General features: G+C 45.4%; 1 protein-coding gene across 3 annotated transcripts in view; it reads left to right on the top strand.

Moving 5' to 3' along the window:
• dipk2ab (divergent protein kinase domain 2Ab) overlaps positions 1-12,985 on the top strand; it is a 253,383-nt gene that overhangs the window by 26,573 nt on the left and 213,825 nt on the right. For all 3 annotated transcript variants that reach the window (XM_067995033.1, XM_067995034.1, XM_067995035.1), the window contains exon 2: positions 1,222-2,105. In XM_067995033.1, the coding sequence (XP_067851134.1) occupies positions 1,452-2,105 (654 nt within the window). In that variant the 5' untranslated portion in view covers positions 1,222-1,451. The remainder of the gene's footprint in view (positions 1-1,221; positions 2,106-12,985) is intronic.

Genomic DNA, 12,985 nt, shown 5'->3' with positions numbered 1-12,985 from the left:
ACTGCATAATCTGAATTCAGCTGACGGCACCTGGGCAATAATATGAAGTGCAAGCACATACCTTTGGGAGAGGTTGATGCCTTCAAGTAAAAACTTGAAAGAAAGAACTTGCATTTATAAAGTGCCTTTCATGACCTCAGGATGTCCCAATGCGCTTTACAGCCATTGAGGAACTTTTGAAGTGTAGTCACTGTAATGTAGAAAATGCAGCAGCCAATTTGCAAGCAGCAAGCTCCAACAAACAGCAATCAAATAACCAAATCTGTTTTAGATGTTGGTTGAAGATTGAATGTTGGCCAGGACCCTGCTGGAGTAGTGCCGTAAGATTTTTTTACGTCCACCCGAAAGAGCAGACGTCTCATCTAAAAGACTGCACCGGTGACAGTGCAGCACTCTCTCATTACTACACTGAAGTGCCAGCCTAGATTATGTGCTCATGTCTCTGGAGTAGGACTTGAACCCGCAACCTTCTGCCAGAGGTGAGTGAGCCAAGGCTGACACCTTTTAATGAAGGCATTAAAAGGCTCCAAGGACTTGGTGGATAAATTTAATCATGAAATATGTACTTCTTTGAATATTTTATTTTGTTTGACCTCTTATTTTGGACATTAGAAGTTTCAGTTACTGAGGGGAAAATGTCAGATGAAAAATTGAGATATTTTGATTTGTGGAGAAAAGATAATATAGTGTCACCCAGTGGTGCTATTGTTCAACTACAGGGTGATGTCGTTTACAATGTGAATATAAGAATTTATAATAGAAAAAGTTGACACAAGTGTGACAACAGGAAGCAAGATTTTGTAGACAGTGTGCAGAAATGTAAGATTTTAAAAAATAAAATAGATGTCTGTAATAATAAAAAATCTTGTCTACATGCTCTTGTCAAGAAAACCTTACTTTCTGTTGTTACATTCTTTTGTCACACTTGCCAGATTTTTCTATTATAAATTCCTATGTTCTCATTTATAATAGATGTTTATTTAAACTTGTCAAGCTATAATTACACCCTCTCCATTTGGTGTAGTGTCCCCCAGCTCTTCAGCCTGTACTACAGAGAAACTCTTATGCTTCAACCAACTCTGCTTCCCAAACTTCTGTAAGCTCTATTTGGTTTTGACTGTGCAATGCCACTGGAAATTGATTGATGTTTAGAATTTGATAGTTATTTGTGTGGCTCAAGCAGATTTATTGTAAATAATGTGGCTTTTCTTTCTTTTCTAGACTAATCTACAGTACAGCAAGTTCCTTGGACAGATTTGCTGAGGCTTGAAGATATGAGACATGCGATCCATGGAACTGGTCCACAGTCACTTATAATTGCTTGCTTGTCTGATCAAATTAAAAAACCCAAACTGAGTATGTAAGGGAAAATCGCTTGTCGACATGGACTCAAAAATAAAGAATTCTAAGTGTTACTGAATGTGCCATTAACGTTGAGTGCAAGCAGAACCATGTGGCGACTGCTTACACTGAAGTTTGGTCGCTTGTACCGTTGTCTGAAGTTCCTGTTTGTGGTCAGTCTGTTGGTTTTCATGTTGATGAATACGCACTCATTGTTTGCCTCATTTCAGAAGAATGAACTTGCAGATCGCCGTTTTATTAGCCTCAACAAGTGTCCAGCCTGCTTTGGTACTAGCTGGTGTCGTAAGTTCATGAATGGTCAAATCACTTTTGAAACCTGGGGTCGTCTGCGAATTCTGGACTTCTTGAATGTAAAAAATGTCTACTTTGCTCAGTATGGGGAGCCAAGAGAAGGTGCACGGCGTGTTGTTCTCAAACGCTTGGGTTCTAATCAAGAACTGATCGAGATGGACCAAAAGGTCTGCAAACGGGCTACAGGACGTCCCCGTTGTGATGTTACACAGGCTATCTACAAGACTCAGTTTTCTCGTTTAAATGGAGAAGTTCGGTTACTGACCCCAGATGTTGTAGAAGGGTGGTCAGATTTAGTGCATTGTCCATCGCAAAGACTCCTAGACAGAATAGTACGCAGGTATGCTGAAACAAAGGATTCTGGGAGCTTTTTAATGAAGAATTTGAAAGACTCTGAGCGGATGCAGCTACTTCTGACGTTGGCTTTTAACCCAGAGCCTCTGGTTCTCCAGGTATGATATGAGATGGGTATTGTATACCTTAGTTAACAACAAAAAGTTGTTTTTGGTGCAACTTTAATTTTCCAAATGAGCTTTTTAAAATCATTCTTTTATCTTTGCGCTGATGTGATTCTGGAACGGTCCCCGTGGATTGGAAGGTAGCAAATGTAACCCTGCTACTCAAGAAAGGAGGGAAGAGAGAAAACAGGGAACTATAGGTCAGTTAGCCTGACATCGGTTGTAGAGGATGCAGAGGAGATTTGCTAGAATGGTACAAGGGATGCGGGACTTCGGTTATGTGGGGAGACTAGAGAAGCTGGGATTGTTCTCTTTAAAGCAGAGAAGGTCAAGGTGAGATTTGATAGAAGTGTTAAAAATCATTCAGGGTTTTGATAGAGTAAATAAAGAGAAACTTTCCAGTGGCAGAAGGGTCAGTAACCAGAGGACACAGATTTAAGGTAATTGGCAAAAGGACATGAGGAAATTTCTTTAAGCAGCAAGTTATGATCTGGAATGCAATGCCTGAAAGGGTGGTAGCAGCAGATTCAGTAGTAACTTTCAAAGGGAATTGGATAAATACTTGAAGGAGAAAACTTTTTAGGGCTATAAGGAAAGAGCAGGGGAGTGGGACTAATGGATAGCTCTTTCAAAGAGCCAGCACAGGCAGGGTGGACTGAATGGCCTCTTTCTGTGCTGTATTATTCCATGATCAGTAGTAGGAAAATGCTAGAATCTATTATTACAGACATGAAGTGCCCTGTTACTAAGGTAGTAATAGGCCACTTAGAAATCATATGATTAGGCAGAGTCAACACAGTTTAATGAAAGGGAAATCGTGTTTGACAAATCTGTTTTTTGAGGGTGTAACTAGCAGGGTAGGTAAGAGGGAAACCAGTGGATTTAGTATATTTGGATTTTCAAAAGGCATTCTAAAAGGTGAGACACAAGAGGGTTGTTACACAAGATTAGGGCTCATGAGATTGGGGGTAATATATTAGCATGGATTGAGGATTGGTTAGTGGACAGAAAACAGAGGGGTTTAATTAAGAGCTTAAATCAATAACTTAAACTACATAAATTAATAAAACTAAGAATAGCGCGAGATTAAAAACTAATAAAGTAAATAAATAAATTCTGGTCTGACAAGGTGGTGTGTCGTAACTGCAGCATGTGGAGAGCAGCCTGATCCCCGGCAACCATATCTACAGTAAGTGTCTGCAGCTCGAGGAACTTCAGCTCAGAGTCGTTGAGCTGGAATCAGAGCTGCAGACATTGTGATGCATCTGGGCGGAGGAGAGCTTTCTGGACACTTCGATCCAGGAGGCATTCACACCCTCTTAGATCAGGTAGCAGTTTAGATTTGTTCAGTCATTAGGGACAGAAGGGTGTGACTGCGAGTCGGCCAGGTATGGGACCCAGGATCTAGTAATGGAGGAGCCTCAGCCCATGATCATCTTCAATAGGTAAGAGATACTTTCTACCAGTATGGATGAGAGCAAAGACTGCATGGAGGATGGGCAAACTGATCACTGCACTGTGGTACGGGGGCCATTCAAGTGGGGGGAGTAAAAAGGAACGTGGTAGGTGATAGTATAGTCGGGGGGTGGGGGTAGATATTGTTCTCTGCAGCCGCGACCTAGCGTTCCGAAGGCTGTGTTGCCTGCCCGGTGCCAGGGTTAAGGACACCTCGCAGCTGGAAAAGAATTTAAGAACATAAGAAATAGGAGCAGGAGTAGGCCTTCCTGCCCCTCAAGCCTGCTCCGCCATTCAACAAGATCATGGCTGATCTTCTACCTCAATACCATTTTCCTGCACTATTCCCATATCCTTTGATGGCTTTAATATCTAGCAATTTATTGATCTCTGTTTTGAATCTACTCAATGAGCCTCCACAGCCCTTTGGGGTAGAGAATTCCAAAGATTCACCACCCTCTGAGTGAAGAAATTTCTCCTCATCTCTATTCTAAATGGCCTTGCCCTTATTCTGAGACTGTGACCCCTGGTTCTAAACTCTCCAGCCAGGGGAAACCTCCTCCTTGCATCTACCTTGTCGAGCCCTGTAAGAATTTTGAATGTTTCAATGAGATCACCTCTCAATCTTCTAAATTCTAGAGAATACAGGCTTAGTCTACTCAATCTCTCCTCATACGACAATCCGCCATCCCAGGAATCAGTCTGGTGAACCTTCATTGCACTCCCTCTGTGGCAAGTATATCCTTTCTTAGGTAAGGAGACCAAAATTGTACTCAATACTCCAGGTGCGGTCTCACCAAGGCCCTATATAATTGCAGTAAGATATCTTTACTCCTGTACTCAAATCCTCTTGTAATAAAGGCCAACATATCATTTGCCTTCCTAATTGGTTGATGCACCTGCATGTCAGCTTTCAGTGACTCATGTACAAAGACACCCAGGACCCTTTGAACATCAACATTTCCCAATCTCTCCCATTTAAAAAAAAAAATACTCTGCATTTCTGTTTTTCCTACCAAAGTGGATAATTCCACATTTTTCCACATTATATTCCGTCTGCTATGTTCGTGCCCATTCAGTTAGCCTGTCTATATCATCTTTGCATCCTTCTCACAACTCACATTCCCACCTTGTTTTGTGTCATCAGCAAACTTGAAAATATTACATTTGGTCCCCTCATCCAAATCATTGATATAGATTGTGAATAACTGGGGCCCAAGCACCGATCCTTGCGGTGCCCTACTAGTCACAGTCTGCCAACCTGAAAAAGACCCCTTTATTCCTATCCTCTGTTTTCTGTCTGGAGCATGAGAGGGAGGATCCAGTTGTCGTGGACCACGTAGGAACCAATGATTTTTTTTTTTTTATTCGTTCACAGGATGTGGGCGTCGCTGGCAAGGCCAGCATTTATTGCCCATCCCTAGCGAGATTTTTACAACTGAGTGGCTTGCTAGGCCATTTCAGAGGTAGGTAGAACTAAGAATGGGGTTCGGCTGAGACAGTTTGAGGAGCTAGTGTCTAAATTAATATGCAGAACCTCAAAGGTAGTAATCACTACCTGAGCCACGTGCAAATTGGCATAGGGACAAACAGATCAGAGAGTTAAATACGAGGCTCAGAGTGGTGTGGGAGACAGGGGTTTTGATTCATGCGGCACTGGCACCAGTGCTGGGGAAAGAGGGAACTGTTCCGTTGGGATGGGTCCACTTTAAACCGGGCTGGGACCAGTGTCCTGGCGAATTGAATAACTCGGGCTTCAAAATAAAGTGGGGGGGGGAGAGGGGTCAGGTGAGGGGAAATTTAGAAATCTAATGAGAAGTCTAGGCAACAGAACAGTGTAGTGATTTGGGTAAAGATAAGCAGAGAGTTTACCGATAGAGCATCAACAAATAAGGTTAAAGCAGGATAAAAATGGTAAAGTCAAAATTAAAGGCTCTTTTATGAATGCTCCGAGCATTCAGATACAAGATAAATGAATTATTCGCACAGACAGAGATAAATAGGTTTGATCTAATAACCATTACAGAGACATGGTTGCAAAGTGACCAAGATTGGGAACTAAATAGTCCAGGGTACATGATGTATAGAAAAGACAGGCAGAATGGAAAAGGAGGGGGTCGAGCCCGAATAATGAAGGATGACATAGGGACAGCGATGAAAAAGGATCTTGACTCGGAAGATCAGAAACTAGAATCAGTATGGGTGGAAATTAGAAGTAACAAGGGGCAGAAAACACTGGTGGGAGTAGTTTGTAGGCCCCGAATAGTAGTTTTACCATTGGACAGAGTATTAATCATGAAATAATCGGAGCTTGTAACAAAGGTAATGCAGTAATCATGGGGGACTTTAATCTTGCAGACTGGGCAAATCAAATTGGCAAAAGTAGTTTGGAGGACGAGTTCATGGAATGCATTCGAGATGGTTTTCTAGAGCAATACGTCGTGGAACCAGCTAGGGAACTGGCTATTTTAGATCTTGTACAATGAGACAGGGTTAATTAGTAATCCCTCAGTAAAGAATTCTATGGGAAAAGTGATTGTGAAATTTTATCAGATTACATTGAGTTTGAGAGTGACATACTTCAATCTGAAACTAGAGTCTTAAACTTAAATAAAGCCAATTACATAGGAATGAGGGGCGAGTTGGCTAAGGTAGATTGGGAAATTAAAGGGTATGACGGTTGAAAAGCAATGGCAAACATTTAAAGATATTTCAATATTCTCAACAAATATACATTCCATTGAGAAATAAAAACTCCATGGGAAAAGTTTTTAAAAATTTGTTCATGGGATGTGGGCGTAGCTGGCGAGGCCAGCATTTATTGCCCATCCCTAATTGCCCTTGAGAAGGTGGTGGTGAGCCGCCTTCTTGAACCGCTGCAGTCCATGTGGTGAAGGTTCTCCCACAGTGCTGTTAGGAAGGGAGTTCCAGGATTTTGACCCAGTGACGATCAAGGAGCAGCGATATATTTCCAAGTCGGGATGGTGTGTGACTTGGAGGGGAACGTGCAGGTGGTGGTGTCCCATGTGCCTGCTGCTCTTGTCCTTCTAGTTGGTAGAGGTCGCGAGTTTGTGAGGTGCTGTCGAAGAAGCCTTGGCGCGTTGCTGCAGTGCATCCTGTGGATCGTACACACTGCAGCCACAGTGCGCCGGTGGTGGATGGGGTGCCAATCAAGCGGGCTGCTTTGTCCTGGATGGTGCTGAGCTTCTTGAATGTTGTTGGAGCTGCACTCATCCAAGCAAGTGGAAAGTATTCCATCACACTCCTGACTTGTGCCATGTAGATGGTGGAAAGGCTTTGGGTGAGTCACTCACCGCAGAATATGCATCCTCTGACCTGCTCTTGTAGCCAAAGTATTTATGTGGCTGGTCCAGCTAAGCTTCTGGTCAATGGTGACCCCCAGAATGTTGATGGTGGGGGATTCAGCGATGGTAATGCCATTGAATGTCAAAGGGAGGTGGTTGCTCTCTCTCTCTCTCTCTCTCTCTCGTTAGCGATGGTCATTGTCTGACGCGAATATGACTTGCCACTTATGAGCCCAAGCCTGGATGTTGTCCAGGTTTTGCTGCACGTGGGCATGGATTGCTTCATTATCTGAGGGGTTGCGAATGGAACTGAACACTGCAATCATCAGTAAACATCCCCATTTCTGACCTTATGATGGAGGGAAGTTCATTGATGAAGCAGCTGAAGATGGTTGGGCCAAGGACACAGCCCTGAGGAACTCCTGCAGCAGTGTCCTGGTGCTGAGGTGATTGGCCTCCAACAACCACTACCATCTTCCTTTGTGCTAGGTATAACTCCAGCCACTGGAGAGTTTCCCCCCTGATTCCCATTGGCTTCAATTTTATTAGGGCTCCTTGGTGCCACACTCAGTCAAATGGTGCCTTGATGTCAAGGGCAGTCACTCTGACCTCTGGAATTCAGCTCTTTTGTCCATGTTTGGACCAAGGCTGTAATGAGGTCTGGAGCCGAGTGGTCCTGGCGGAACCCAAACTGAGCATCGGTGAGCAGATTATTGGTGAGTCAGTGCTGCTTGATAGCACTGTCGACGACACCTTCCATCACTTTGCTGATGATTGAGAGTAGACTGATGGGGCGGTAATTGGCCGGATTGGATTTGTCCTGCTTTTTGTGGACAGGCCATACCTGGGCAATTTTCCACATTGTTGGGTAGATGCCAGTGTTGTAGCTGCACTGGAACAGCTTGGCTAGAGGCGCGGCTAGTTCTGGAGCGCAAGTCTTCAGCACTACAGCCGGGATGTTGTGGGGGCCCATAGCCTTTGCTGTATCCAGTGCACTCACCCGTTTCTTGATATCATGTGGAGTGAATCGAATTGGCTGAAGACTGGCTTCTGTGATGGTGGGGATATCGGGAGGAGGCCGAGATGGATCATCCATTCGGCACTTCTGGCTGAACATGGTTGCAAACGCTTAGCCTTTTCTTTTGCACTCACGTGCTGGACTCTGCCATCATTGAGGATGGGGATGTTTACAGAGCCTCCTCCTCCCGTTAGTTGTTTAATTGTCCACCACCATTCATGACTGGATGTGGCAGGACTGCAGAGCTTTGATCTGATCTGTTGGTTGTGGAATTGCTTAGTTCTGTCTAGCATGTTGCTTCTGCTGTTTAGCATGCATGTAGTCCTGAGTTGTAGTTTCACCAGGTTGGCACCTCATTTTTAGGTACACCTGGTGCTGCTCCTGGCATGCTCTTCTACACTCCTCATTGAACCAGGGTTGATCCCCTGGCTTGTTGGTAATAGTAGAGTGAGGAATATGCGGGCCATGAGGTTATAGATTGTGCTGGAATACAATTCTACTGCTGACGGCCCACAGCTCATCATGGATGCCCAGTTTTGTGCTGCTAGATCTGTTCGGAATCTGTCCCATTTAGCATGGTGATAGTGCCACACAACACGTTGGATGGTGTCCCTCAGTGCGAAGACCGGATCCACCTATGGCTAACTGAAGAAGTTAAGGATCGTATTAGATTAAAAGAAGAGACCTATAATGTTGCCAAGAGGAGTAAGCCTGAGGATTGAGACCATGAGACCATAAGAGATAGGAGAAGGAGTCGGCCATTCAGCCTCTCGAGCCTGCTCCGCCATTTAATGAGATCATGGCTGATCTGATTTTTACTTCAACTCCACTTTCCTGTCCTTTTCCTGTAACCCTTGACTCCCTTGCTGATCAAAAATTTGTCTAACTCAGCCTTGAATGTATTCAATGACTCAGCCTCCACAGCTTTTTGGGGTAAAGAATTCCAAAGATTCATGACCCTTCAGGAGAAGAAATTCCTCCTCATTTCCATGTTAACGGTCCGACCCCTTATTCTGAGACTGTGCCCCCTAGTTTTAGATTCCCCCATGAGGGGTAACATCCTCTCAGCATCTACCCTATTGAGTCCCCTCAGAATCTTGTACGTTTCAATAGGATCTCCTCATTCTCCTAAACTCCAATGAGTATAGACCCAACCTGTTCAATCTTTCCTCATGAGACAACCCTTCCATACCTGGAATCAATCTAGTGAACCTTCTCTGAACTGTCTCCAATGCAAGTATGTCCTTCCTTAAAGAAGGGCACCAGAACTGTACGCAGTACTCCGGGTGTGGTCTCACCAGCACCCTGTATAGTTGTAGTATGACTTCCCTGCTTCATCCCCCTAGAAATAAGGCCAGTATTTCGTTTGCCTTCTGGATTACCTGCTGCACCTGTATGTTGACTTTTTGTGTTTCATGTACGAGGACACCCAGATCCTCTGGACTGCAGCATTTTGTAGTATTTCTCCATTCAAATAATATTTTGCTTTTTTATTTTTCCTCCCAAAGTGGATTATTTCACATTTTCCTGCGTTATACTCCATCTGCCAAATTTTTGCCCATTCGCTTAACCTGTCAATATCCCTTTGCAGACACTGTGTCCTCATTGCAACTTGCTTTTCCACCTATCTTTGTATCATCAGCAAATTTGGCCACAAGACACTCTGTCCCTTCATCCAAGTCATTGATGTATATTGTAAATAGTTGAGGCCCCAGCACTGATCCCTGCAGCACCCCACTAGTTACAGATTGCCATTTTGAAAATGATCCTTTTATCCCGACTCTTTGTTAGTTAGCCAATCCTCTATCCATGCCAGTATATTACCCCCAACACCATGATCTCTTGTGCAGTAAACTGTTGTGTGGCACCTTATTGAATGCCTTTTGGAAATCCAAATATACTGCATCCATTGGTCCCCCTTTATCCACCCTGCCTGTTACTTCCTCAAAGAATTCTAATAAATTTGTCAGACACTATTTCCACTTCATAAAACCAAGTTGACTCTCCTTGATTGTATTGAGTCTCCAAATGTCCTGCTACTACTTCCTTAATAATGGATTCTAGCATCTTCCAAATGACGACCAAAAAATTGATAAGGGAGAAAATAGAACATGAAAGTAAACGAGCAAGAAATATAAAAACGAATTAGAAGAGCTTCTACAAGTATGTTAAAAGGAAGAGAGTAGCAAAGGTAAACGTTAGTCCCTTAGAGGCTGTGATGTGGAGATGCCGGTGATGGACTGGGGTGGACAAATGTAAGGAATCTTACAACACCAGGTTATAGTGCAACAGTTTTATTTGAAAATCACAAGCTTTCGGAGTTTACCTCCTTCATCAGGTGAGTGAGGAGTTCTAAAAACGCATAGCTATATTAGGCTGGGAGACAATCACAGCAGTCAAAGGTGTCGTTGGTGTTCAGACAGGTTAGCCACGGAAAACATTACATCCCAGTATACTGAATACACAATGGGTCAGATTACAAAGACAGAGAGAAAGAGACCCGAAAGAGAGAGAATGACCCATTGTATTAAAAACAGATAACTTTTATTCGCTGGTGGGGTTACGTGTAACGTGACATGAACCCAAGATCCTGGTTGAGGCCGTCCTCATGGGTGCGGAACTTGGCTATCAATTTCTGCTCGACGATTTTGCGTTGTCGTGTGTCTCGAAGGCCACCTTGGAGAACGCTTACCCGAAGATTGGTGGCTGAATGTCCTTGACTGCTGAAGTGTTCCCTGACTGGGAGGGAACCCTCCTGTCTGGCGATTGTTGCGCGGTGTCTGTTCATCCGTTGTCGCAGTGTCTGCATGGTCTCGCCAATGTACCATGCTCCGGGGCATCCTTTCCTGCAACGTATGAGGTAGACAACGTTGGCCGAGTCACAGGAGTATGAACCATGTACCTGTGGGTGGTGTCCTCTCGTGTGATGTTGGTATCTGTGTCGATGATCTGGCATGTCTTGCAGAGGTTGCCGTGGGAGGGTTGTGTGGTGTCGTGGACGCTGTTCTCCTGAAAGCTGGGTAATTTGCTGCGAACGATGGTCTGTTTGAGGTTGGGTGGCTGTTTGAAGGCGAGTAGTGGAGGCGTGGGGATGGCCTCAGCGAGGTGTTCGTCGTCATCAATGACATGTTGAAGGCTGCGGAGAACATGGCGTAGTTTCTCCGCTCCGGGGAAGTACTGGACGACGAAGGGTACTCTGTTGGTTGCGTCCCGTGTTTGTCTTCTGAGGAGGTCCTATGCGATTTTTCGCTGTGGCCCGTCTGAACTGTCGATCGATGAGTCGAGCGTCATATCCCGTTCTTACGAGGGCGTCTTTCAGCGTCTGTAGGTGTCCCATCGCGTTCCTCCTCGTCTGAGCAGATCCTGTGTATTCGCAGGGCTTGTCCATAGGGGATGGCCTCTTTGACGTGGTTAGGGGTGGAAGCTGGAAAAGTGGAGCATCATGAGGTTGTCCGTGGGCTTGCGGTAGAGTGAGTTGCTGAGGTGCCCGTCTTTGATGGAGATTCGTGTGTCCAAGAAAGAAACCGATTCTGAGGAGTAGTCCATGATGAGTTTGATGGTGGGATGGAACTTGTTGATGTTATCGTGTAGTCTCTTCAGTGATTCTTTGCCGTGGGTCCATAGGAAGAAATATCGTCGATGTATCTGGTGTATAGTGTTGGTTGGAGGTCCTGTGCAGTGAAGAAGTCGTGCTCGAACTTGTGGATGAAAATGTTGGCGTATTGGGGTGCGAATTTGGTCCCCATGGCTGTTCCGTGTGTTTTGGGTAAAGAACTGGTTGTCGAAGGTGAAGACATTGTGATCCAGGATAAAGCGGATGAGTTGTAGTTGGTGTTGAGTACTGAGGTTGTTGCAGCGATGCCGTCATCGTGGGGGATACTGGTGTAGAGTGCTGAGACGTCCATCGTGGTGAGAAGTGTTCCTGGTTCAACTGATCTTTGGGTGCTGAGTTTTTGTAGGAAGTTTGTAGTGTCGCGACAGAAGCTGGGGGTTCCCTGTACGATGGGTTTCAGGATGCTCTCGACGTATCCAGAGAGTTTCTCACTCAGGGTTCCATTGCCTGATACGATAGGACGTCTGGGTATGTTGGCTTTGTGTATCTTTGGGAGGCAGTAGAAGTCTCCCACGCGGGGAGTATGTGGGATGAGAGCGCGTAGGATGCTTTGATGGTCTTGATCAGTTTATTGAGCTGGTGGGTGTGTTTGGGACGCAACCAACAGAGTACCCTTCGTCGTCCAAGTCCAATACTTCCCCAGAGCGGAGAAACTATGCCACGTTCTCCGCAGCCTTCAACATGTCATCGATGATGACGAACACCTCGCTAAGGCCATCCCCATGCCTCCACTACTCGCCTTCAAACAGCCACCCAACCTCAAACAGACCATCGTTCGCAGCAAATTACCCAGCTTTCAGGAGAACAGCGTCCACGACACCACACAACACTGCCACGGCAACCTCTGCAAGACATGCCAGATCATCGACACAGATACCACCATCACACGAGAGGACACCACCCACCAGTTACATGGTTCATACTCCTGTTACTCGGCCCAACGTTGTCTACCTCATACGTTGCAGGAAAGGATGCCCCAGAGCATGGTACATTGGCGAGACCATGCAGACACTGCGACAACGGATGAACGGACACCGCGCAACAATCGCCAGACAGGAGGGTTCCCTCCCAGTCAGGGAACACTTCAGCAGTCAAGGACATTGAGCCACCGATCTTCGGGTAAGCGATCTCCAAGGCGGCCTTCGAGACACACAACGCAAAATCGTCGAGCAGAAATTGATAGCCAAGTTCCGCTCCCATGAGGACGGCCTCAACCGGGATCTTGGGTTCATGTCACGCTACACGTAACCCCACCAGCGGAAAAAAAGTTATCTGTTTTTAATACAACTGGACATTCTCTCTCTCTGCCTCTCTCTCTCTCTGCCTCTCTCTCTCTCTCTGCCTCTCTCTCTCTCTGCCTCTCTCTCTCTCTGCCTCTCTCTCTCTCTGCCTCTCTCTCTCTCTGCCTCTCTCTCTCTCTGCCTCTCTCTCTCTGCCTCTCTCTCTCTCTGCCTCTCTCTCTCTCTGCCTCTCTCTCTCTCTA

The sequence above is a fragment of the Heptranchias perlo genome, chromosome 13 (genome assembly GCF_035084215.1).
Source record: "Heptranchias perlo isolate sHepPer1 chromosome 13, sHepPer1.hap1, whole genome shotgun sequence".
Taxonomy (NCBI): domain Eukaryota; kingdom Metazoa; phylum Chordata; class Chondrichthyes; order Hexanchiformes; family Hexanchidae; genus Heptranchias; species Heptranchias perlo.
This window is presented reverse-complemented; position numbering and strand designations above follow the sequence as displayed.